The 25,471-nt window shown below is 42.5% G+C and overlaps 3 protein-coding genes across 11 annotated transcripts in view; 2 read left to right on the top strand and 1 right to left on the bottom strand.

Annotated features, from left to right (window-relative positions):
• Window positions 1-3,580, bottom strand: part of BTF3L4 (basic transcription factor 3 like 4) — a 30,083-nt gene extending 26,503 nt beyond the window's left edge. For 4 of the 8 annotated variants that reach the window (XM_060409233.1, XM_060409235.1, XM_004001972.5 and 1 more), the window contains exon 1: window positions 2,385-2,450. The gene's annotated coding sequence lies outside the window, so the exon portion shown is untranslated. Of the gene's footprint in view, window positions 1-357; window positions 395-2,119; window positions 2,451-3,523 lie in introns of those variants that run through there. The other 4 variants (XM_060409242.1, XM_012142126.4, XM_060409248.1 and 1 more) reach the window with 3 other exon arrangements.
• Window positions 3,581-3,632: 52 nt separating this feature from the next.
• Window positions 3,633-25,471, top strand: part of TXNDC12 (thioredoxin domain containing 12) — a 30,594-nt gene continuing 8,755 nt past the window's right edge. The window contains exons 1-2 of one of the 2 annotated variants that reach the window (XM_004001975.5): window positions 3,633-3,831; window positions 20,770-20,830. In XM_004001975.5, coding sequence (XP_004002024.1) covers window positions 3,735-3,831; window positions 20,770-20,830 — 158 coding nt within the window. In that variant the 5' untranslated portion in view covers window positions 3,633-3,734. Of the gene's footprint in view, window positions 3,983-20,769; window positions 20,831-25,471 lie in introns of both variants that reach the window. The other variant, XM_027970098.2, reaches the window with a different exon arrangement.
• Window positions 23,167-24,825, top strand: KTI12 (KTI12 chromatin associated homolog). The gene has a single exon (XM_004023602.5). The coding sequence runs from the start codon at window positions 23,208-23,210 to the stop codon at window positions 24,270-24,272; it is 1,065 nt and encodes a 354-aa protein (XP_004023651.2). The 5' UTR covers window positions 23,167-23,207; the 3' UTR covers window positions 24,273-24,825.

The following is a 25,471-nucleotide window of genomic DNA, read 5'->3' as shown; positions in this document are numbered from 1 at the left end:
AACTCTAAGTTCATTATAAAGCCAAGAATCCTAGTCTGGTCAGCCTTTTCCTACTAAGGAAAAAAAAGTTCTTCAGTTTATAATGGGTCAAAACATTCCACACTATATAAACAAATAAAAACCAATGTTAGAAGTCTTATTTTACTTGTTCTTAGATCAACAGATCACTATTGAGATACAGCAGAGGGAATAAAGGGTAAGGCTGTTGTCAAAACTTTTTGGTTGATTCTCTAAACTCCTTATAAACATCATCCAGATGAAAAAAGATATTGTTTTCTTCATTTTAGAGATGAAAGAATCAAAGATTATATAAGTACTAATCATTCTGTATTCTGACATTGTACTTAAGATACAAACCTGTGTATCTCTCTGCTTTAAGGGCAAAGTCCAGTTCCTAAATAACATTTAGAATTTACAATTCTTCAATCTTTACTCATCACTGTATCACAATGCTCAAGCAGCTAAAAAAATTCTTTTATAGGAGTAAGTGTGAATAGAGTACAAAATCAAAAGGCTTAAGTGTGTGGCAATCTCAACTTAAATCTGACACTGACTTAAATCTGCTGATGTAAATCCCAATCTCTAGTCAGTTTCTATAGAAAAGGACCAAAATTCACCGTTCTCAAAGTAATGTGGCCATGAAGGTGTAGTGAACTAACAAAGAGCCTAAGGAATTTTTTATTAAAAAAGGGGCTAAGTGAAATATTAGAACGAGATACAAGATAAACTTTTGGGGGCTTTTCTGCATTTTGAAGTAACAATCCCCAAGAGAAGAGATGGAAGAGATGGAAGTCAAAATAGAGCCTTGATCTGTTTGAAACAAAGCCAGAACAAAATTAACTCTTTAAATCAATGTGCAAACAAAAACAGATTCCATTCCAGGTAATAAGTATAATCAAAAACTTGTTCTCAAGGAGTACCTCAGAGAAAAAGCATTTTAGGGAGGCTGGAAGTTCAAAGTTGGAAGGGGAAGAAGGAAAGTGGTTCTTTGTCTACTACCAGGTTGGGGTGCATGGAATTCAAGTAAGAAAGTGGACTGGATTCAGTTCATGAGAGAAGAGATGTCAAGCTCAGAATCTGGAATAGATCTCAAAGATCACCTGCTTTAACTCCCTGTTCCTCAATCAACCTTTCTTTTTATTGTACCTGTTATTTCTGTCCTGTATAGGATGCCACCTCAAATACTTGAAAGCAGCAGCAGGGTTTAAATCAGAAATACACAAAACAGCTCACATCCCTTCCAATTTAAGATTTGGAAATAAGGGCCCTCCTAGGCCCAGAAGGAAGAAGTAACTTCTTAAAGCCATGATTAGTGAGTTCTTCCTTGGGGATCCTAGGATCTTTTAGTCTTTTCCTCAAGGATTCAAGAAACGGTGCAAATAATGAGGTTATAACCAACATTTACTGAGTGCCTAAATTTTAAGCATTATAGTAGGCACTTACACATACCTCATTTTTACACAGAGATAAAATAAATTCAATCTTTAATCGTGACTTTTTATTATGTGGCCTCTAAGAGAGGCACAGGCTTTGGAATCAGAAGGATCAAGGTTCTACTAGCTAGGGCTTCAGAAACATATTTTACTTCTCTGAACTTGTATTCCTTCCGTATTAGAAAAAGTGTAACACCACAAACTTCACAGTATTTCTTGTTTTCAGAGGTAAAGATTACGTTATCAAGCACAGGGATATTCACAGCAGATATTCAAAAACTGGTAACTATTGTTACCACTCAAGGGACAGAGCTGGTACAGTGAAAGACCGTGGGAACGGAAGTTGAAACCGCCATTCACTAGATGTGTAACACTGCCTGTCGGTTAATCATCAACTTCCTGACAGCCTACTATGCACCAGGCAGTGTGACAGGGCTAGAATGATGGGCAAGGCAATGTTTCAGCGAGGGTGGCAGCCTTGTAAACAAATCCTGCCATTACAAGGTGAAGAGCAATGCAACGGAATACGGTCTCCAGAGCCTGGGGGCGGGGCTTGCTAGCCTCAGTTTCCTTAGCTGTCGAGTGGGAGGATCAAATGAGGTGACCGCAGATAGGTAGTATAAAGCTCACAGCGTTATTGTTGTGAATAATGAGGAGTAACAAAACAGAGGCGAGGGACCACCTGCCTCTTGGGACTTGATCTGGGCGGCAACAGCGCTGGCCCGCTCGCCCCCAAGGAAAGCGGTGGTGCTGGGGACCTTCCCTCAGGTGCAGACCCCCAGCTGCGCCGCCGGTAACCGACAGGCCAAGCCAGCCGCTTCCGCCCCCACTCAGCGCGCCACGGCGGAAGTGGCAGCCCAAGCGGTTGGCGGGTGTCGGAAGAAGAGGGCGGGGGGAGACGGTGCGCAGCGGCCTATGGCCGTGGAGTGGCGGGACCGCCGGGGGTCTCACCTGAAGCAGGGAGGGTCCTCCAACACCAGCACGCGGCAAGAGCAAGATGGCTCCCTCAGTCGAGACAGAGAAAGACGAAGGCGGCCGCGGCGGCGGGAGTGGGACCCACGTGATACATCCTGCCCCGCCTCTCTCTCACCAGAGCAGCCTATCCTGGGATCGCATATACGAACTACAAAGGCCAATCCGCTCTGCGCCTCCCAATAGAAAAACGGCAGGTGCAGTGGCCGCGCTGCATTCTGGAGCTTGCAGTCCCCCTGGAGTTCCATTGTGTCCGTGCCTGCAATTTGTAGGGAGTCTGATAAAGGGGAGGTGTGTATTTTTGTTCAGGTTTGTCCTTTTGCTAGTTGTCTTTCACTGGGCATTAAGTACGCACGCGCACTGCCAAACTTAACTAGTGCGATCTCACTAGTGTGGGGACTCAATTAGCCTCCATTCCGGAGGAGAGACGGGAAATTTTGACCTGTTTGCTATGCATCCGAGAGGAAAACTGAGAAATAACCCAGTTTAAAAATAACAAAAACAAGTAGATTTAAGAAGCAGCTTCGCACTTCTAAGTACCTGCAGTGAATTATGACCTGGTGCCCTGAAGAGCTAGGTCAGTTTTGCAATGAGAGATTCCAAGTTTGGTTTTCTCGGAGCTTGCGTCAGTTGGTTGCATCATTCCTGAGATGAAGAATTTAGGTTAAAAGGGAAAATAAAGTCCAGTGCTGCTTCTCTAGCAGGAAGGGGCATTCTTGCAGGCACGAGACCATGCACCGCAACACAGATTTGGCAGACCTGTGCCAGACCAGAGCAGTAACCTGAGAGTGAAATCCGGTTGTCTGCCTTTTTTTTTTTTTTTTTTTTTTTGAGGTGGGGAAAAGGGGACCCGGAGCCAATGGGCAACCGGCCCACTGTTGGGAGCCGCTGACTTCACCGATCAGTAATTTGCGTAGTGAATATTAAGTGCAGTGGTTCTTGAGGGGGAGGGGCTAGCTTGCTGGGGGACGCAACCAGCAACGGTTCTCCCGAGACTCCTCCCCACCCCCACTATCTCGGCCCATCTTTTCTTTCTCGGCCCTCGGACTAAACGTCCAGAACCCGGCGTGAAGCAAATAGCGCCCCAAAGCAACTCCCGCAACCTACGTGATCTTCACCTTTAAACTCTCTCTCCGTCCGAAACCGGACCTCGGAGGCGCCACCCACATCCGTCTAACATCACTTCCTTCAGGGTTAGGAGGAAAAAAAAAAAAATCTGGGAACGCCAGCGGCTGGGCTGATCCGCGCTTGGGAAACCGCACGGACCTTCTCCTAGGACTTCGTCCGCCCTACGTCTGCTCAGCCCAGTGGCTCCGCGCATCTACCACCATGGAGCTATGGCCTCGTCTCGGGGCCACCTGTTTGCTGGGCTTCAGTTTCCTGCTCCTCGTCACCTCTTCTGAAGGACCTAATGGGCTTGGAAAGGGTCAGACTGCATTCTTTTCTTAATCTTTACTTATCCTGGGCCCTAGCCCAGTACAGCCCTCTTCTTGTTCCAACACGATTGCCTACCCGTTCTGTCTCTTTGGCCACGCTAGATTTCTTTGTATCCTCTCCAACTGCTCCTGGAGTTTGGGGTAAGGAGTAGTGGTCTGGGGAATGTTGAGATGGGGAAGTTTTAGTTGAGGCCTCCCTAAATTCTTGGGTTGGGATAAGAAATGGCCTTTATATTTCGAAAAACATGGTAGGTCCTCAGGCACTGTTACCTTCCCTCCTGGGAGAAATAGGACCTTTGGGGACCTGCGTATTTAGACCTTTGCCCTGGGTCTGAAGATTTCCCTCCTCACCTCTTCCCTTAAGAGCTAGGTTACTGCCTCCTTACCTTGTAGGGAACAGCACCTGCATCCCAGGGAGCAGTGACTGATGCCAAAGGAAGGGCTGGATGAAGGGTCGCAGGTCTGATGTTAGACGGTCCTCAACCGTTGTCCTTGGTGTGGTTCAGTCAGTATGTCTGAAGAAACTGATATTTTTTGAAGGGTGAGGGGACAGTCGTTATGAATGGAGAACAAGAGGTGTGACCCCCCTACTCCATCCATCCCATTGTCTACATCTTTATTGGAACTCAGGGTTTATGCTTTTTCTAGGTGGTTGTGTGGTAGTGTGTATTTCCTTTCTCTTCCTTTTTTCTTTTGTTTTGTTTTTGTACTGACCTGACTGTATGAAATGTCTTTACTACAGCCCTGCTGTTCTAAATTGTGTTTTATCCTCCCTATTTGCACATTTATTGGTGGGTAATGAGATTGGGTGGACATTCAGTGCACCTGAATGTAGTCATTCCTTCATCCAGTAAATAATTTTTGATTACCTACCATATTCCAGGCATGATCCTAGGCACCAGGGATATAGGAGTGGACAGGACACACAAAGTTCCTACTCTCATGAAGCTTGTGTTCAATTCAGAGAGACAGAGAATTAGGTACATGAACAAATTAATAGACAAGATAATTTCAGCTAGGGCTGAGTTCTGGGAAGAAAATGAAACTGATGGAGTAGGAAGACTGAGAAAGGATGAGGGAGCTGGCATTACTTGAGCTAGGAAGATCAGGGGAGGCTTCTCTGAGAAGGTGATATGTGGGTTTCCATCTCAGTGATGAAACCACAGGGAACTGTTGGGCCAAAATGTTTTATGTACTGACAGTCCCATTTTAAAGCAGATTACTGTAAAATTCGTGTAAAATTATGAATACTGAAGGAGACATTAGCGTGTAGTATTAGGAGTGGGTTTAGATTTGAGTTTTAATTTACTATGCCACAAACCAGTTGAGAGACCTAGCTGCTGCTAAGTCGCTAAGTCACTTCAGTTGTGTCCAACTCTGTGCGACCCTATAGATGGCAGTCCACCAGGCTCCCCTGTCCCTGGGATCCTCTAGGTAAGAATATTGGAGTGGCTTGCCATTTCCTTCTCCAGTGCATGAAAGTGAAAAGTCAAAGTGAAGTCACTCAGTTGTGTCCAACTCCTAGCGACCCCATGGACTGCAGCCTACCAGGCTTCTCTGTCCATGGGATTTGCCAGGCAAGAATACTGGAGTGGGTTGCCATTGCCTTCTGAGAGACCTAGGACAAGTTGCTAAAACTTCTCAAAGCTCAATTCCTCATGTGCCAAAGGGGCATAATAACAGCTATCTCACACATGCAACAAATAATTACCCAGTTATTATTCCAGTTAACTGTGTTAGGTGTAGGCAATACCTTGGAGTCACATATTCAGCATTCTTTGTTAGGTGTTAAGCTCCATGTGGTTGATCCATTTACCATTGCTGCATAATAAACCACCCCAAATTAAGTGGTGGAAAGAAATCATTCTATTATGCTCACGATTCTGTGGGCCAGAAAGTCAAACAGGGCACAGTGTATCCCTCGTGTATCCCTTGGTTCCGAGTCTGGGGCTTCGGCTGAGCTGGTTACTTCCCCGTGTGCTTTGTCTTCGTGGGCTAGTGTGAGTTTCCTCAGCGTATGACAGCTGGATTCCAGGAGTGAGCACCCTAAGAGAACAAGGTGAAAATACATGGCATTTTTGTCATCTAGCCATAAAAGTCACATAGCATCACTTCCAGTGTACTCCATGGGCCTGTTCAAGGGGAAGGGACATTAACTGCCTCCTTTCCATCCCCCACAGGAGGAATGTTGAGGTCACATTGTAAAAAGAGCTTGTGGAATGGGAGATATTACTGCAATCATCTTTGGAAAGTATGGTCTACCCTAGTAAGTTAGGACTGTTTCTGTCTTATTCATGCTCAGGAATATTTGTTGAAATAAGAAATGAATGGTACACATGATCGTTGGGATCCCCATCTTTTTTCAGCTCATGGTCTGAAGACTATCAGCACAAATAAGCAGGCAATTACATGGCACTGTGATATGTACTGTCAGCAGGGGAATGGCAGGTAACTGTAGGAGCACATAGAAGGGCAACTTGGTGGGGAAGGGGCTGTGAGGATTAAATGAACAAACAAAAGGCACTTAGTATTGTGTTACAAACTTAGAAAGTATTTATTTAATGCTTTTTACTATATTTACCCAAGGAAATATATTGACTTGTTCCCGAAAGAAATTAATAAGATATCAAACTTTTTTTTTTTTTTTTGGTATCTCCTGGGTATTCTTGGAAAACAGATTATAGTTCACCCACCCCACCTCCCAGAAAAGTCCTGCCCAGAGCAGTGATAAGTAAGATTTCTTCCCAGAAGTTTAAGTAGATTTGACTCTTTCCAGATGATGGCCAATAGTTTGCAGAGAGGAAGTACAGTGATGTGGTGTGAACACTGGATAGAAATCAGGAGGCCTGAGTTTTAATCCTGGTCAGCCAGCTCTTGGCTTCCCTGGGGATCATTTATTAAATGAGAAAGTTGGAGTAGAAATGATTCCTAAGAGTCCTTCCAGCTCTAATATCTTAGAGTTCTAAAATAATCTTCTTCTCTGTGTGCTCAACATTTGGAATGTACCACCTGTGGGAAGAAGTGTAGTGATTAACATTTACTGTACATTTTGCTATATTCCAGGAACCGTTCTGTGTATTTTTCATGTATTGACTGGTTAAATCCTCATGATAACCCACTGAGGTAGATAAGGGATGTAATCATCATCCCCATTACACAGATGAAGAACCTAAAATGGGATGCAGGGGTCACATAGCTAGTAAGTGGACCAGCTGAGATGGAGATTCTATAGCTTTTGTCCTCAACAGTACACCTCTCCTGCTCTGAGTGTAGAGACTCCTTTGAAGGAGAAAAGGGAAAGTTATCAATGGGGGCGGTTCATGCACTCTCTTGCCTGAAACAGAAATGGATGACTTTGTCAAGTCTCTGAAATAACCATTTGGCATTGACACATATGGGGTGTTTACCTTCCATACTGTATCCTATTCACATTCACAACAAGCCTAAGAGACAGATATTTTTGTTAGTCATATTTCACATACATGAAAACAGCAAGTGGCTGAATTAGGACTTGTTTGATGCATACAGACTTTATTTAGCCGTGGTGTTATTCTACCTCTCAGGTACAGTGTTCCCTGTTTCAGAGGCTTGGCTGCCAGTTCCGACACTTAACCTTTTGTTCTGTCAGCTGGGAGAGGGTGGGTAATACTTTTCTGATGTCCTTACCTTACCCTCAGGAAAACAGTTTTTAGCCTGAAGGGCTTGGGAATTCTGATGTAAATCCTGTGTTTGGAAACAGTCACTTTCTTTCCTCCCCCACCTTTTAAATTAATGTGTTAGGGAAGGAGCTGCTAATGTGGGAACTTTCAGCTCACTCTGCAGATAACTGGCATAAATAAAGTGGCTGTGCAGGTGATACTTGAGGAAGTTGGACTGTCTTCAGATGTTCCATGTTGGCATGGTATAAGTGTGGGTGGTGTAGGGAGTAGGTAGCAACAAGGTAAGCACTGTGCCTTTTCAAGTTTTCAAGTTATTTTTGAAGGGAAACATAAGGACCCAGGTTTTCCAGACCTGAAGTCTGTATTTTCCTTCTGCTTTGGGAAAGCCATTTATTTATTCATTTATTCATGTTTATCTTTGCAGGAGAGTTAGTGAGGTATGGTGAGTAAACTACGGACTCTGGAACTCCACCATGTAGGTTCTAATCCCAGCTTTGGCATTTACTAGCAAGCTATTTAACTTTACCTTCCTTGTCTGTAAAATGAAGACAGTTACATTTCTACCTCATAAGTGTAAGGATTAAATAATTTAATACATGTAAAAGCATGAAAAACAATGCCAGCATATAGTAAATGCCATATAAGTGTTAGTCATTACTAATATTATTATATTATCATAATCAGGGCTTCCCTATTAGCTCAGAAGGTAAGGAATTGACCTGCAATGCGGGAGACCTGGGCTCAATTCCTTCGTCGGGAAGATCCCCTGGAAAAGGGAATGCCTACCCACTCCAGAATTCTTGCCTGAGAATTCCATGGACAGAGGAACCTGGCAGGCTACAGTCCATGGGGCCACAAAGAGTTGGAATCAACTGAGCAGCTAACACACAACACATTGTCATCATTATTCCATAGAGTAAGCACTCAAAACATCATGGTGGTGATTATTACTTATGAAAAATTCCAATTTACCTTTTAATATGAATTTTCAAAGAAATTTTTTACACATAGTGAACTGTTTCAAATTACACCTCTAGAATTACTCTCGGAAACAGTGCACTAAGGCAGCCAGGGAAGTGTTGGGCTCTGGGAAAGCATTTTAATTGGGAATCAGACTAAATTTTGGTTGTGGCTTCCTTTGTGGTTTCTGGTAGCCTCTTCCCTTTTCCAGGCCTTTGTAATGTGAGAGGATTGGACTGATCTGCAACTTTGTGCTGTCCAATGAAGTAGTGATAGGCCCTTACCACTCAAATTTTAAATTAATTAAAATTAAACTTTAAAAATCCAGCTTCTGTGTTGCATTAGCCGTGTTTCAGGTACTCAGCAGTTTGTAGCTACCATATTGAACAGTGCAGATAGAGAAATTTCCGTCATTGGAGAAAGATCAGTTAAACAGCACTGCCCTGGGTTTAATCACTAAATTGTGTCCCACTCTTGCAAGCCCATAGACTGCAGCATGCCAGGCTCCTCTGTCCATGGAATTCTCCAGGCAGGAATACTGAAGTGGGTGCCATTTCCTTCTCCAGGGGCCTTCTAGACCCAGGGACTGAACTCGGGTCTCCTGCATGGCAGGCAGATTCTTCACTATCTGAGCCTCCAGGGAAGCCCCACTGCCCTAGGGTCTCTTAGCTATAACCTATGACTGTAGGCTTTGTCAGCTAGCTTCTGAGTAGTCCATGTTTATGGAGAAATTTTATTTTGCTTGATAGTAATCTAGCTTGCCTGATTTTGTTTTGCCTGAGGTCTGTCTGGGATGTAGTTTTCAGTCATTTTACTTTTGACTTTTACAAGTCCTTCTGTTTTAGGTGCTTTTGTAGACATCATAGAGGATTTTTTTTTTAAACCAAAATCTGACAGTTTCTTTCTTTACCTTTACCTGGCAAGTTTTGTTCACTTATATTTGTAGTGATTATTGACAGAGCTGGTCTTATTTCTCTCATCCAATTTTCTATCGCTACTGTTTTTTTCTATTCTTTTCTCACTTTCTTTGGGGGTTGAATATTTGCTGATTCTTGTATTGCTTTATTGCCTTTATTTAATTTGGAAGTTGGTATCCTTCTTTTCTTTTAGTGGTTACTTCTGGAATTTTACTCACATATTTAACAACAAAATCTAACATTAATATCTTAACCCCCCCAATAGTTAGTGGGCCTTAGAGCATTCTTATTTCAATCACTTCCTCTTTCTTTATAAGCTATGTTGTCCAATACTTTAGTTCTCTCTTTTTTTTTAACTATAAATTAAGCATTAAAATTTTTATACAAATGTATTTGGCTATATCCACATGTTTACCAGTTAATTTGCTCACTGTTCCTTGTAGTTAGGCTTTATTCTGGAATCACTTCTTTCCTGAAACTTGCCCTTTAGTATCCTTTTAGTTTCTCTGGTTCTCTCCTAGAGGACTATCTCATATTTACCTTTGTCTCTTCAAAAGTAGTACTTTCTCCACAGTCCTTGCCAGTCACCATGCTTCGTATTTAACAGAAGGTTGAAGGACTTGGAAGAGATCTGTCAAAAATTGTCACCTTGACTTTACTGATTTTACCCACCTTCTAGTACCAGTGTCCATATGTTCTTCCTTTTCTGTCTTTACTAGATAAACTGTCAGTGCTCCTAGCAAAGGCTAGTCCCTTCACTTGAGTAGGAAATCCCATCTCCTTTCATCTACTCGATATTTTTGACTCTCCCTTTTAGTCCTGTATCCTCAATTTTCCTGCCTTTATTATAGCATTTCTATCAGCTTTCAACATCCTATCCTTTCCTCCATATTGAATACAAACCCTTCATGGACTCACAGCACCCTCTAGCAATTGCCCCTGCACTGCAAAATTCTTTGAGAGTTGTGTGTGCTTATTCCCTAATTCTTCCCCTGGGCTGTCTTGATCTTGCTCTAATCATCTTTTCGTTCTCACTCCTACTGAAACTGGGCTTGTCAAGGTCTGCATTGTTCAGTTCAGTTCAGTTCAGTTCAGTTGCTCAGTCGTGTCTGACTCTTTGCGACCCCACGAATCGCAGCACACCAGGCCTCCCTGTCCATCACCAACTCCCGGAGTTCACTCAGACTCACGTCCATCGAGTCAGTGATACCATCCAGCCATCTCATCCTCTGTCGTTCCCTTCTCCTGCCCCCAATCCCTCCCAGCATCAAGGTCTTTTCCAATGAGTCAACTCTTCACATGAGGTGTCCAAAGTACTGGAGTTTCAGCTTTAGTATTGTTCTCCACTTGCTAAATCCCGAAGTTTCTGATTTAATAGGAGTACTGGAGTCAGTGGATCATCCTTCCTTCTTGAAACATCCTGGAAACACTTCTGGAATTCCATGTGCTGCTGGTGCCTGTTCTTTGTCACCAGCTGGTCTTTGGTTGCTTCTTTATCTCCCTTATCTAGTAGTGCTTCTGGGTTCCTGAACTCCCTCTTTATCTACACTCACTCCCTTGGTGATCCTGTTCACTCTTAAGCTTTAAATAACATCTGCATGCTGATAACTGTCGCTTGAATTCCAGCCTCAGATATTTAGTTGCTTATTCAGCATCTCTGTTTTGATGTCTAGTGAAGTGAAAGTAAAGTCATTCAGTCCTGTCAGACTCTTTGCGAACCCATATACTGTAGCCCACCAGGCTCCTCTGTCCATGGGATGTTCCAGGCAGTAGTACTGGAGTCGGAGAAGGCAATGGCACCCCAATCCAGTACTCTTGCCTGGAAAATCCCATGGACAGAGGAGCCTGGTGGGCTGCAGTCCATGGGGTTGCTAAGAGTCAGACACAACTGAGCAACTTCACTTTCACTGTTCACTTTCATGCATTGGAGAAGGAAATGGCAACCCACTCCAGTGTTCTTGCCTGGAGAATCCCAGGGACAGGCGAGCCTGGTGGGCTGCTGTCTATGGGGTCGCATAGAGTCGGACACGACCGAAGCAACTTAGCAGCAGCAGCAGCAGCAGCAGCAGTACTGGAGTGGATTGCCATTTCCTTCTCCAGGGGATCTTCCCAACCCAGGGCTCGAACCCAGGTCTCCAGCATTGTAGACAGACGCTTTACCATCTGAGCCACCAGGGAAGTAAGCATCTCAAAATGAGTGTATCCATATCCAGGCACTTTAATGTTTCTTTCCAAAACTCACTCCACCTACTGTCTGCCCCATCTCTATTAATGACAACTCCAGTCTAGTTGCTCAGGCCAAAAAACCTTAGAGTCGTCATTAACTTCTCTTACCCTCTATCCAGGACAAAATCCTTTCGATTTTACCTTCAAAATATGTTCAGAATCTGATGGCATGTGCTTCCCCTACCATCACAGCTAGTCCAAACCACTGTTATCACATGTCTGAATTATTGCAGTAACCACTTTCCTAGTCTCTTTTGCTTTTGCCTTTTCTATATTAGTTTACTAGGGTTGCGATAACAAAGTAACACAAGCTGGGTGACTTAAACAACAGAAATTTGTTGTCTCATATTTCTAGAGAGTAGGAGTTTAAAATCAAGCTTCTGGCAGTGTTGGTTCCTCCTGAAGGCTGAGGGAAGGATCTGTACCAGGCCTGTTAGAGATGGCTGTGTTCTTCTCCCTGTGTATGTGTCTGTCCCCTTTCCCTTCTTTTAATAAAGATAGCAGTCATATTGGATGAGGCCCCACCCTGATGACCTCATTTTAACTGGATTACCTCTGTAAAGACCCTGTTTCCATATTAGGTCACAGTCTGAGGCACTGGGGATTTGAGACACACAGTTCAACACCCACTATAGTAACACCCACTATAATCTGTTTTCAGCACAGAAAGCAGAGCAGTCTTGTTAAATTACAAATCACGTCATGTTACTACTTTGCTCAAAACCCTCTAAAAGTTTCTAGAAGCCAGAGTCTCTATAGAAGCCTATGAGGTCCTGTATTGCCTGCTCCTTCCCTTGCCTCATTGTCCTTACCTCCTTCTACTTTGAAGGACAGCATTTAGTGCTTTCGAGCAAGGAGTCTGGACCCTAAGTGCAAAGGTTCAGATTCCAAATCTGATACTCATTAGCTGTGTGAACTGGGGAAAGTTATGTAAACTTTTTGCCTCAGTTTTCTCATCTATAAAACGGGGTTAGTGAGTACCTATCTCTAGGGTTGTTATGAGGATCTATATGGGTGAAGTACTTAAAATATTGCTTGGTATGTTAATGGCAAATACATAAGTCTTCAGTCCCAGACACTGTTCTAAATTCTTTGTTGTTGTTGTTATATTCAGTCATTTCTTTTAGTTTTTGTATTCCATGTATGAATGAAAACATAATATTTGTCTTTGACTTATTTCACTTAGCTTGATATCCTTCAGGTCTGTCCATATTGGTGCATATAGCAAAATTTCATACTTTCTTATGACTGAGGAGTATTTCATTGTATATATGAATATACACACCATTTTGGGTTTTTTGGCCACAATATGTGGCTTGTGAATCTTAGTTCCCTGACCAGGGATTGAACGTGGGCCACCACATGTGAAAGTCTCAAGTCCTAACCACTGGACCTCCAGCAGATTTCCCTCTGTATACCCATCTTTATCCATTTATCTGTTGATAGATACTTAGGTTATTTTCATATCTTAGCTATTGTAAGTAATGCTGCTGTCAACACTGTTCAGTTCAGTTCAGTCTCTCAGTTGTGTCCGACTCTTTGCGACACCATGAATTGCAGCACGCCAGGCCTCCCTGTCCATCACCAACTCCCAGAGTTTACTCAGACTCACGTCCATTGAGTCGGTGATGCCATCCAGCCGTCTCATCCTCTGTCGTCCCCTTCTCCTCCTGCCCCCAATCCCTCCCAGCATCAGAGTCTTTTCCAATGAGTCAACTCTTCGCATGAGGTGGCCAAAGTACTGGAGTTTCAGCTTTAGCGTCATTCTCTCCAAAGAAATCCCAGGGCTGATCTCCTTCAGAATGGACTGGTTGGATCTCCTTGCAGTCCAAGGGACTCTCAGGAGTCTTCTCCAACACCACAGTTCAAAAGCATCAATTCTTCAGCGCTCAGCCTTCTTCACAGTCCAACTCTCACATCTATACGTGACCACAGGAAAAATCATAGCCTTGCCTAGACGGACCTTTGTTGACAAAGTAATGTCTCTGCTTTTAAATATGCTATCCCGGTTGGTCATAACTTTTCTTCCAAGGAGTAAGCATCTTTTAATTTCATGGCTGCAATCACCATCTGCAGTGATTTTGGAGCCCAAAAAAATGAAGTCTGACACTGTTTCCACTGTTTCCCCATCTATTTCCCATGAAGTGATGGGACCGGATGCCATGATCTTCGTTTTCTGAATGTTGAGCTCTAAGCCAACTTTTTCATTCTCCTCTTTCACTTTCATCAAGAGGCTTTTTAGTTCCTCTTCACTTTCTGCCATAAGGGTGGTGTCATCTGCATATCTGAGGTTATTGATATTTCTCCTGGCAGTCTTGATTCCAGCTTGTGTTTCTTCCAGTCCAGCATTTCTCATGATGTACTCTGCATAGAAGTTAAATAAGCAGGGTGACAATATACAGTCTTGACGTACTCCTTTTCCTATTTGGAACCAGTCTGTTGTTCCATGTCTAGTTCTAACTGTTGCTTCCTGGCCTGCATACAGATTTCTCAAGAGGCAGGTCAGGTGGTCTGGTATTCTCATCTCTTTCAGAATTTTCCAGTTTATTGTGATCCACACAGTCAGAGGCTTTGGCATAGTCAATAAAGCAGAGTGCATGCTAAGTCGCTTCAGTCGTGTCCGACTCTTTGTGACCCCATGTACTGTAGCCCACCAGGCTCCTCTGTCCATGGGATTTCCCAGGCAAGAATACTGGAGTGGGTTGCCACTTCCTCCTCCACAGAATCTTCCTGACCCAGGGAACAAACCTGTGTTTCTTATGTCTCCTACATTGCAGGTGTAGCACTTTACCACTAACTCTACTTAGGAAGCTGCTGTGAACATTGGGGTATGTGTATCTTTTCAAATTAGTTTTCAGTTTTTTCCAGATGTATACTCTGGAGTGAAATTGCTGAATCACATAGCAGTTCTAGTTTTAGTTTTTTATGGGACCTCCAAGCTGTTTTCCACGGTGGCTACACCAATTTATATCCCCACTAACTGTGCAAGGGTTTCCTTTTCTCCACCTATTCTTTAGGACTTCCCTGGTGGCTCAGACGGTAAAGCGTCTGCCTACAATGCGGGAGACCTGGGTTCAATCCCTGGGTCAGGAAGATCTCCTGGAGAAGGAAATGGCAACCCACTCCAGTATTCTTGCCTGGAAAATCCCATAGATGGAGGAGCCTGGTGGGCTATACAGTTCATGGGGTTGCAAAGAGTCGGACACGACTGAGCAACACTCACTCACCTATTCTCTAATATCTGTTCAGTTCAGTTCAGTCGCTCAGTCGTGTGTGACTCTTTGCAACCCCATGAACCACAGCTCACCAGGCCATCACCAACTGTCCATCACCAATTCCTGGAGTCCACCGAAACCCATGTCCATTGAGTTGGTACTGCCATCCAACCATCTCATCCTCTGTCGTCCCCTTCTCCTCCTGCCGTCAATCTTTCCCAGCATCAGGGTCTTTTCAAATGAGGTAGCTCTTCGCATCAGGTGCCCAGAGTATTGGAGTTTCAGCCTCAACATCAGTCCTTCCAATGAACACCCAGGACTGCTCTCCTTTAGGATGGACTGGTTGGATCTCCTTGCAGTCCAGGGGACTCTCAAGAGTCTTCTCCAACATCACAGTTCAAAAGCATCCTTCTGTGCTCAGCTTTCTTGATAGTCCAACTTTCACATCCATACATGACTACTGGAAAAACCATAGCCTTGACTAGACGGACCTTTGTTGGCATAGTAATGTCTCTGCTTTTTAATATACTGTCTAGGTTAGTCATAACTTTGCTTCCAATGAGTAAGCATCTTTTAATTTCATGGCTGCAACCACCCTCTGCAGTGATTTTGGAGGCCAGAAAAATTTATTATTTCTTGTCTTTTTCAAGATAGCCATTTTGAAAGGTATGGGGTGATAGCTCATTGTGGCCCTGATTTGCATTCTCTTGATTTTGAGTATTTTTTCATATGCCAGTTGATAATTTCTATTGTGTTTTCTTAGCAAAAATATCTGTGTCCACTTTTTAATTGGGTTGTTTGGTTTTTTGATATTGAACTTTATGAGCTATTTATGTATTTTTGGTTGTTAACCCTCTTATTGGTCATAGCATTTGCAAACATTTTTTTCCCCTTTCAGTAGGATGTCTTTTTGTTTTGTCTATGGTTTCCTTTGCTATGCAAAAGCATTTAAGTTTAATTAGGTACCATTTGTTTCTTTTTACTTTTGTTCCTTTCACCTTAGGAGGCAAATACAAAACAATATTGCTGTGATTTGTGTCAAAGGTGTTCTGCCTATGCTTTCTTCTAGGAGTTTTCTGGTTTCAGGTCTATTATTTAAGTCTTTAATCCCCTTTGAATTTATTTTTGTATGTAGTATGAGAAATTGTAATTTCATTCTTTTACATGTAACTGTACAGTTTTCCTCGTACTACTTATTGAAGAAACTGTCATTTCTTTTTTGTATCCTTTGCCTCCTTTGTCATAGACCAATTGACCATAAGAATGTGGGTTTATTTCTGGGCTTTCTATTCTGTTCCATTGATCTGTGTATCTGTTTTTGTGCCATTACTGTGCTGTTTTCATGACTGTAGCTTTGTAGTATGGTCTGAAGTCAGAGAACAGGATGCCTCCAGCTTTGTTCCTTTTTCTCAAGATTGTTTTGGCAATTCAACGTCTTTGGTGTGTTTTAAGATCTTTAACATAATGATTTATTTAATCCTCAAAGCAACCCAACAAGGTAGGTGCTGTTGTTACTCTCGTTTACAGCCGAAGAAATTGAGTTTAAGTAACTTGCCCAAAGTCACACAGCTAGTTAGCTACAGAACTACAGGAATCAAAGCCAGGGAGTCTAGGTCCATAGTGCAGACTCTTAACCACGACATAATACTGCTTAATAAATACTTATTGAAATAATGAGTGGTGACTACCTGATGGTAGAAAAATACCTCAGTTTATCTGAAAATGTCTATTTTGGCCTTGTTCTTGAAAGATAGTTTTTCCAGGTACATAATTCTAAATTTAGAGATATTTTCTTTCAGCATGTCGAAGGTGATGTTTTGCCATCTGATTTCCAATTTGTTACTGTCAGTCTAATTGTCAGTCTTTGAATGGAAATATGTCATTTCTCTTTGAAATGCTTTTAAGATCTTAGTATTTGGTTGTTCTGCAGTTTCACTACAATTTATATGTGTGTGATTTGTTTTTGTAATTTGTCAGCTATACATTGTGCTTCTTACTATCTGCAGATTCTTGTTTTATCTTGGTTCTTGAAAATGCTGTCATTCATCTTTTTTTCATTCTAAAAAATGCAAATGTGTTTTTAAGTGGATATGATACATTAGCATGGTTTAATACTTTTAAGAGGTATATTCTTCCTTCCACTCTTGTTTTTTCAGTCATCCAGTTCCCACCCCAGTATATTATCTCTTCAGATTAGTTTTTTTCCTTCAACTTTACATTCAGAGACTCCAATTTTATATATACCAATCTTTTCTTAATTTACTGTCTATTTCCTTTACATTTTCTGTCTTCTTATCTCTGTGCTATATTCTGGATAACATCTGATTCACATTTCCACCTGTCTCTAATTTGCTATTTTAACCTATCCATTGAATTGTTTTTTAATAAGTAGAGTTTATTTTTGAACAGTTTAAGACCTATAGAAAAATTGAGCAGAAAATGCAGAGTTCCCATGTGAACCCTTACCACGACACCTTTCCCTACCCCAGTTTCCCCTGCATTAGCGTGGTCTTTTACTGTCTCCATAGTTTTGTCTTTTCCAGAACACCAGTCATATATAATTGGAATCCTACGTTATGTAGCCTTTTTAGATTGGCATCTTTCACTTACCAGTATGCAGTTTAGGCTCTTTTATGTCTTTTTATGGCTTAATAACTCACTTCTGTGTATCACTGAATATTCATTGATTTTGTATTTCAAAAATCACGTTAGTTTAAAAAATTCTATTTGGTGCCTTTACAGTTTTGCCTATTTTGTGTTTTGTTATATGCATGTTTTTGTCATGCCATATGTTACTTCTTTCAGTGCTTATATAATAGTAATTTTTGTATCCTATGCCTAATCATTCTAATATCTGAAGTCCTCTTATCTATTTGTTGGTTCTGCTCTTACTTGTGGTGACTTCTTTCCTTACAGGTTTTGTGATCTATGATTGTAAGCTCATAATGGTTATTTATATAGGTTATCCTGGAGGCCTAACATTAGTAATGCTTTCCTCTAGGAAAGTTTGGCATTTGATTCATCTGTAAACCAGGGGCTACTAATTACTGCCCTGGAATCACTCTAGTTGCTTTTGACAGCTGGGTTAAAATGGAGTCTCAGATTCATCTCTTTCATCTTACCACATGATGATGGACATTTGCTTTCAGGTTAGCCTTGCCTTTTGCTTGTTGCTCATTGTTCCTTGTCTGATTTAAGGTTACTTTGTGTTTGTGTCTATTACTTTGAGCCCAGTGGGTGCCTTTTGGAAAGTCTGTTTTATGTAGGATTTCATTGTTTTGTAGGTGGATATCCCTCCAGACTGTCTAGTCAGGCATCTCTCCAAAGCAGGGTTCTGTTGCCTGAGTTTAGGTTTTGACAAGTAGAATGATGATGGTCATAGTAAGGCACCTTCCAGTTCTCCTGGGCATCTTCCCAGTTTCACTGTCACTTGTTTGTTCCCTCTCCAGGATTAGACTTTGGGCTGTAGGCAAGTGACACATTTTCCCTTGGGCAGTAGCCCATGCTGTTTGGAATGAAAAGTGATGGTTAGTTTGGATACTGCCTCTCACTGCTAATCTGGATGAGCTCTTTATTTCCCTGTGCTAAGCTGTTGGAAATTTCTGGGAAAGAAAGGCCTCAAGGACAGTATGTGTAGTCACCAAAAGTCATAAAATTGAACTTAAAACCCCCGCTTGGCCATTTATCAGCTATGTGACCTGGTACAGGCTGTGTATTCTGAGTCTCAAAAGCCTCCACTGTAAAGAATGACAAAAGGTGCTGTTTACTGATCATTTTCAATCTGCTAAGCACTGTCTTAAGATATATATATAATATATATATGTAATTTAATGTTCAACAACAATCTTATGAGATACAGGTTTTCTATTGGTTTTTTGTTTTGTTTTTGAGGTTCTATAACTTTATTGAACCGTTAGCAGTTAGTTCTCATCCACATTAACTGCATGTAGATCTTTGAAAGTGGTGACAGGTACACAGGTAAACAGCATACAGAGCTTGTTTGGTGAACCTTCATCTTCATTACATTTCCTGGACAACCATGTGCAGGTAGGCACATAGGTACAGTATGGGACATTTACTTATTCTTTTGGCCCAGACGGCTTTGCTGAGCCTAGTGCCAATGAGTACTTCTGGAGTTCCCATCTCCTTCATGGCAAATTTCTGGATTTCTTTTGAGTGCCTGAGGGGCATGCTTCCTGAAACCCACTCCATGGATGCTTGTGAATGCTCATAGGGTATTCTCTAGTTACCACCTCCATTGATAGTGGCCCAGCCCTTCTCACCATCCTGTGCAGGAGCCATCCTGCCGGCCAGGGTTGGAAAGGCAAGATACAGCTATTATTATGCCTATTTTAATGGAAATATAGAGAGGTTCAGTGAAAGGGTTATTGTTAAGAATAAATTTAAATAAGATAACATGTGTGATGTGCAGGACATGTGTAAATTGGTCAGTAAATAACAGCTAATGTTACGGTCACTATTTTCAAGATGCAAAATTAAGTTATTTATGTGAGATGGCCTAACTAATATTCATTTGCTCAGTAAATATTTTGTGGAGCACTTACTATAGCCATGAAAAATGAAAATGTTAGTGGCTTGGTTATGTCCAACTCTTTGTGACCTCATGGACTGTAGTTTGCCAGGCTCCTCTGTCCATGAGATTCTACTGGCAAGAATACTGGAATGGGTTGCCCTTTCCTACTCTAGGGAATCTTTCCCACACAGGGATCCAATCCAGGTCTCCTGCATTGCAGGCAGATTCTTTACTGTCTGAGTTACCAGGGAAGCCCTGTGTAATGCTAGGGAAACAGGAGGGAATAAGACAGATATGGTCTCAGCCCATAGGGAATTTCCTTTAGAGTGAAGGAGACAGACACACATAAACATTTACAGTTCAGCCTGGGAAGTGCTGTGATGGGATAAGAATAGTGCACTTGGGAAGTCAGAGAAGATTTACCAGAAGAAATGCCTGCTAGTTTCATACCTGAAGAATGAATTGAAGATGACAGTGGGAGGAAAGGCAAAGGAAGCAGTGATTATGAAGGCTGAAGGGGAGAGAGGGTGCATATTGTGCTTAAGGAAATGAAAATTAGTTTTGTTTTTTTTTTTAGAGTTATGTTTTATTTGGTGGGAATTTTTAGGACTTCAAGCCTGGCAGACAGCATCTCAAGTAATCCTGAGAGAACTGCTCCTGAAAATTAGTTTTTTGTGTAAGATTTTAAGAAAAGTGTGGAAAGTGAGCCTGGAGAGGTGGGTAGGAGTCATATTCTGAAAGGCTTCAGAAACCCTGCTATAAGAGTTTGACCTTCCCTTTTTGGGCTTTGAAACACATCTGAAAGATATTTTACCAAGCAAAAATGTGATTTTAAAAGATCACTCTAACTGAAGTGTGGGGAAAAATAACAAGAATAACTTTATATTATCTCAAAATATATTCTCTTAAAATCCTTACACCACCACTTGGAGGTATGGGTATTTATTCTTGATTTTATAGATGAAGAAATTGGGACTTCAAGAACTTACTTCATTTACAAAATTCACACATTTAATGTCTTTCTGACTCTTTAAACTATACTGCTGTGTTGACTCCAACTAGCAATGATTTGTTAGGATTTGCTCTAAGATAACTGTGGAAAATTCTCATTCATTCTTATAGTATTATTTGCATACTCTTAGTTTACAAAGGTTTTCATAGCCATTAATAATTTAATCTCCTTAAAAACTGAATTAGGTGACATTATCTCCATTTTGCAGGTATGAAAACTGAGACTTGAGGTATGGGACTGTCCATGGTTCTATACACCTAGAAAGCGGTGGAGTTGAGACTTGAACACCATGCTCTTGACAAAGGAAAGCCTTTTTTATGAGTATCTTGTGAATATGCTACATTTCTTTCATGGGTCTTTGCCCTTTGTTCATGTGTGAATATTTATGAGGCTCTTTCCTTCCAGGTTTTGGAGATCACATTCATTGGAGGACGCTAGAAGATGGGAAGAAGGAAGCAGCTGCCAGGTACAAGATGCGGTTTTCGCTTATCTAGAACAGCTTCCAGCCGTCAATTTAGCATTAAATTCAGGTGAAGGGTTATGCCAAGGCAGAGCAGTGGAGTAGTTGCATAACAACAAAAGTAATAATACTAGCTAAGGTTTTTAAGTGCTTACTATGCACCAGACATTTGTTATGTAAATTAACTCATCTAACAACAACTCTTCTGAGGTTGGTACTGTTGTTATCTTCATTTTATAGATGAGAAAACTAAGGCACAGAACAGTTAAATAATCATATAGCTAGTTAAGTGGTAGAGCCAAGATCTGTACCCAGACACTTCAGATCCTACACTCAGCCAGTAAAACATACCGCCTAATAGTCTCGAGTTGAATAGTCTATACTGTACTGGAGAGATACAAAAATCCAGTATGTTTGCACTTACTTTATACACACACCTCCTTGCATAGAAACACTCATACTTCGGCACCTACCAAATGATAATGCTTGCTTTTGCTAGGACAGATCCTATAGCTTCATGGCTCTGAGACTCATATCTTCTGCAGGAGTGGGGTTGCCAAATTTAGCGAACACAAATGGAGGATGACTCTAATCTTATGAACACCATGAGGACAAGGAGGGGTGGTGGGATGGATGAACTGGAAGATTGAGATGGACATAAATACACTATTGATACTATTTATAAAATAGATAACTAATGAGAACCTACTGTCTAATTTAGGAAACCCTACTCAGTGCTCTGTGGTGACCTAAATGGGAAGGAAATCCAAAAATGAGGGGGTGTATCTATATATACAGGTGATCCACTTTGCTGTACAGTAGAAACTAACACAACATTGTAAAGCAACTATACTTCAATAAAAAAAATTTTTTAAAGGATGCCCAGTTAAATTTGAATTTCAGATTAAAAGTAATTTTATTCATTTATTTTAAAATTTATTTTTAATTGAAGGATAATCGCTTTACAATATTGGTTTGATTTCTGCCATACATCAACATGAATTCGCCATAGGTGTACATATATCATCTCCCTCTTGACCTTCCTCCCACCTCCCACCCTTTTCTCCTCCTCTAGGTTGTTAGAGGGCCCCAGGTTGAGTTACCTGAGTCATAACAGCAAATTTCCAACAATAAGTAATTTTAAATATGCTCCAAGTAATATTTGAGACATACCTATTTTAAAAGCAATATGTATTATCTGAAATTCAAATTTAATTAGGCATCCTCTGTGTGTGTGTATACATATATTATATATTTGCGTGTGTATATATATGTATATACATTCGATATATGTGTGTGTATATATATATATATATATGCCACATCTTGCACCCTGACCAGGATCAAACCCATGCCCTCTGCAGTGGAAGTTCGGAGTCTTAACTACTGGACTGCCAAAGAAGCCCTAGGCATCCTATATTTTATCTGGCATCCTTCAGTTCAGTTCACTTCAGTAGCTCAGTTGTGTCTGACTCTTTGCGACCCCATGAATTGCAGCGCGCCAGGCTTCCCTATCCATCACCAACTCCCGGAGTTCACTCAGATTCAAGTCCATCGAGTCAGTGATGCCATCCAGCCATCTCATCCTCTGTCGTCCCCTTCTCCTCCTGCCCGCAATCCCTCCCAGCATCAGAGTCTTTTCCAGTGAGTCAACTCTTCGCATGAGACGGCCACTGTTGAGTTTTCCAAATTTGCTGGCATATTGAGTGCAGCACTTTCACAGCATCATCTTTTAAAATTTGAAATAACTCAACTGGAATTCCATCACCCTCACTAGCTTTGTTTATACTGATGCTTCCTAAGGCCCACTTGACTTCGCATTCCAGGATATCTGGCTCTAGGTTAGTGATTACCCCATCATGGTTATCTGGGTCTTGAAGATCTTTTTAGTATAGTTCTGTGCATTCTTGCCACCTCTTAATATCTTCTACTTCTTTAGGTCCATACCATATCTGTCTTTTATTGTGCTCATCTTTGCATGAAATGGCCCCTTGGTATCTCTAATTTTCTTGAATAGATCTCTAGTCTTTCCCATTCTATTGTTTTCCTCTATTTCTTTGCATTGATAGCTGAGCAATATTCAATGCTACTTAAGACCCCCACTGTAAATTGATGGACACAGTCATTGGCCATCAGGAGATCACATTCTCCAAGACCTACAACATTTGATATAGATAACTGATGCCATTCTAAGCTCCAACTCCTTTTGCAGAGAGCAGGACCTGGTTCTAGTTGGCTTAGCGTTCCTGTTTCCATAGCAACAAGAGGGCCTGTAAGAGTTAAAAGATACAGGAAGTGCGGCTTTCATTTCCGGCTTGCGTCAGAGCCGCCGGCAACCCGGAAGTTGACGGGGCGCGTTTGCACATGGCCGCCTCCTGGGAGGATGCCGCTTGTGGTGTTTTGCGGACTGCCGTACAGCGGCAAGAGCCGGCGCGCGGAGGAACTCCGCGCGGCCCTGGCAGCTGAGGGCCGCGCGGTGCAGGTGGTGGACGATGCGGCGGTGCTCGGCGCGGAGGACGCAACGGTGTATGGCGATTCAGCCCGTGAGAAGGCCTTGCGTGGGGCCCTGCGAGCGGCTGTGGAGCGGCGCCTGAGTCGCCAGGACGTGGTCATCCTCGACTCGCTGAACTACATCAAAGGCTTCCGTTACGAGCTGTACTGCCTGGCGCGGGCGGCGCGCACTCCGCTCTGCCTCGTCTACTGCGTACGACCAGGCAGTCTGAACGGGGGACTGCGGGTGGCAGGCGCCATGGATAATCCGAACCGGAACGTCAGTGTGAGTTGGAGACCGCGAGCTGAGGAGGGAGGGAGACCTCTGGCGGTGGGCACCGATGTCCTCGGGGAACCACAGGCAGTGGCCTCTGTAGTAAATAGGCAAGCCCAGGCAGAAGTACCTACGGAATCTGAGCCAAAGGAAACCAGGGCGACAGATTTTCCAGCTCTCGTGGCTTCGGAATCCGAGAAATCTGCAGAGCATGTGTCTGGTGCTTTTTACCCTCCCGAACTTTTGGAGGCCCTAGCGCTGCGCTTCGAAGCTCCCGACTCTCGGAATCGCTGGGACCGACCCCTGTTCACCTTGGTGGGCTTAGAGGAACCGTTGCCACTGGCAGAGATCAGAGCTGCCCTGTTTGAGAACCGGGCTCCTCCACCCCATCAGTCTACACAGTCCCAGCCACTTGCTTCTGGCAGCTTTCTGCACCAGTTGGACCAGGTCACCAGCCAGGTGCTGGCAGGACTGATGGAAGCACAGAAGAGTGCAGTCCCCGGAGACTTGCTTAAGCTTCCTGGCACCACAGAACACCTGCGGTTTACCAGGCCTTTGACCATGGCAGAACTGAGTCGCCTCCGTCGTCAGTTTATTTCCTACACCAAAATGCATCCCAACAATGAGAACCTGCCTCAACTGGCCAACATGTTTCTGCAGTATCTGAGCCAGAGTCTGCACTAACCGGAGCAAGTGAGTGGGAAAACCATGGTTTCTTGTTTAACCACTACAACATTTGTCTGGGAAGAATAAAGTTCTGCAGAATATATTGACATGTACTAGAGCTGTTGTGACTGATTCACTCATACCCTCCTGGACCCCTCTGTGCCAGGCCTTGAGTTTACAGCAAATCTGATACTAGAGAATGGAGAACTGTCTGAGGATCTAGGCAAAGTTTGCTTAAGTGGACAGAGCTTGCATAGATTGAGTTCTATTTGGGCTGTCACACACCGTTGATTTCTCACATCTGAAGTGTGGGAGAGCAGACAGGATGGATGAATTGTTTATAATAATTATGAACAGAACTGAACATAGCACAATTCTACATCTGTGCTGGCCTTTTCTTCATACCACAGTTTTTTAAGTACTGTGCCTACATTTGACTAGTCTCTAACCTGGGGCCTGGGGTCACAGATAGATCCACTGGTTTCTATCCTTGGGAAGGTTTGGTTCTAGTGGAATTGAAAGATAAAACCACTAGATTATTTCATTTAATAAAATCTTTTATAAAAAGACAGTGTGCTGGCATCTCTTTCTCTTAATGTAGTTTTATATTCTTCATATAGTTTACTTAATGTAACATTTTAGATACAGATGTATCCCTGTTATGCCTTCTATTAGAAGTACTTTGCTAGTGCTCAGTGAGTCTTGGTCTTAACATGGAGTCACGATCATGACAACTTCCCTAACTGGGTGCTTTATTCTGTTCTTCAGGGCAAAAGCCCTTTAAACTTGTCTTTCATTTATCTCATTAAACAAATAATAGATAAGTGCTTATGTTTTTGAAAGATGGTTTAGATAGTCTTTGCCCTTGAGAAATTAGTAGTAAACAGATGATTAGTTCAGTTGCTCAGTCGTGTCCGACTCTTTGCAGCCCCATGGACTGCAGCACGTCAGGCTTCCCTGTCCATGACCAACTCCCGGAGCTTGCTCAAACTCATGTCCATCCAGTCGGTGATGCCATCCAACCATCTCCTCTGTCATCCCCTTCTCCTCCTGCCTTCAATCTTGCCCAGCATAAGGGTTTTTTTTTCCAGTGAGTCAGTTCTTTGCATCAGGTGGCCAAAGTGTTGGAGTTTCAGCTTCAGCATCAGTCCTTCGAATGAATATTCAGGATTGATTTCTTTAGAATTGACTGGTTGGATCTCCTTGCAGTACAAGGG

The sequence above is a fragment of the Ovis aries genome, chromosome 1 (genome assembly GCF_016772045.2).
Source record: "Ovis aries strain OAR_USU_Benz2616 breed Rambouillet chromosome 1, ARS-UI_Ramb_v3.0, whole genome shotgun sequence".
NCBI lineage: Eukaryota > Metazoa > Chordata > Mammalia > Artiodactyla > Bovidae > Ovis > Ovis aries.
The sequence above is the reverse complement of the archived record's forward strand: the minus strand, read 5'-3'. Positions and strand labels throughout refer to the sequence as shown.

Coding starts and splice junctions, on each gene's coding strand:
- KTI12 (XM_004023602.5), top strand. CDS start 23,208: ATGCCGCTTGTGGTGTTTTGCGGACTGCCGTACAGCGGCAAGAGCCGG.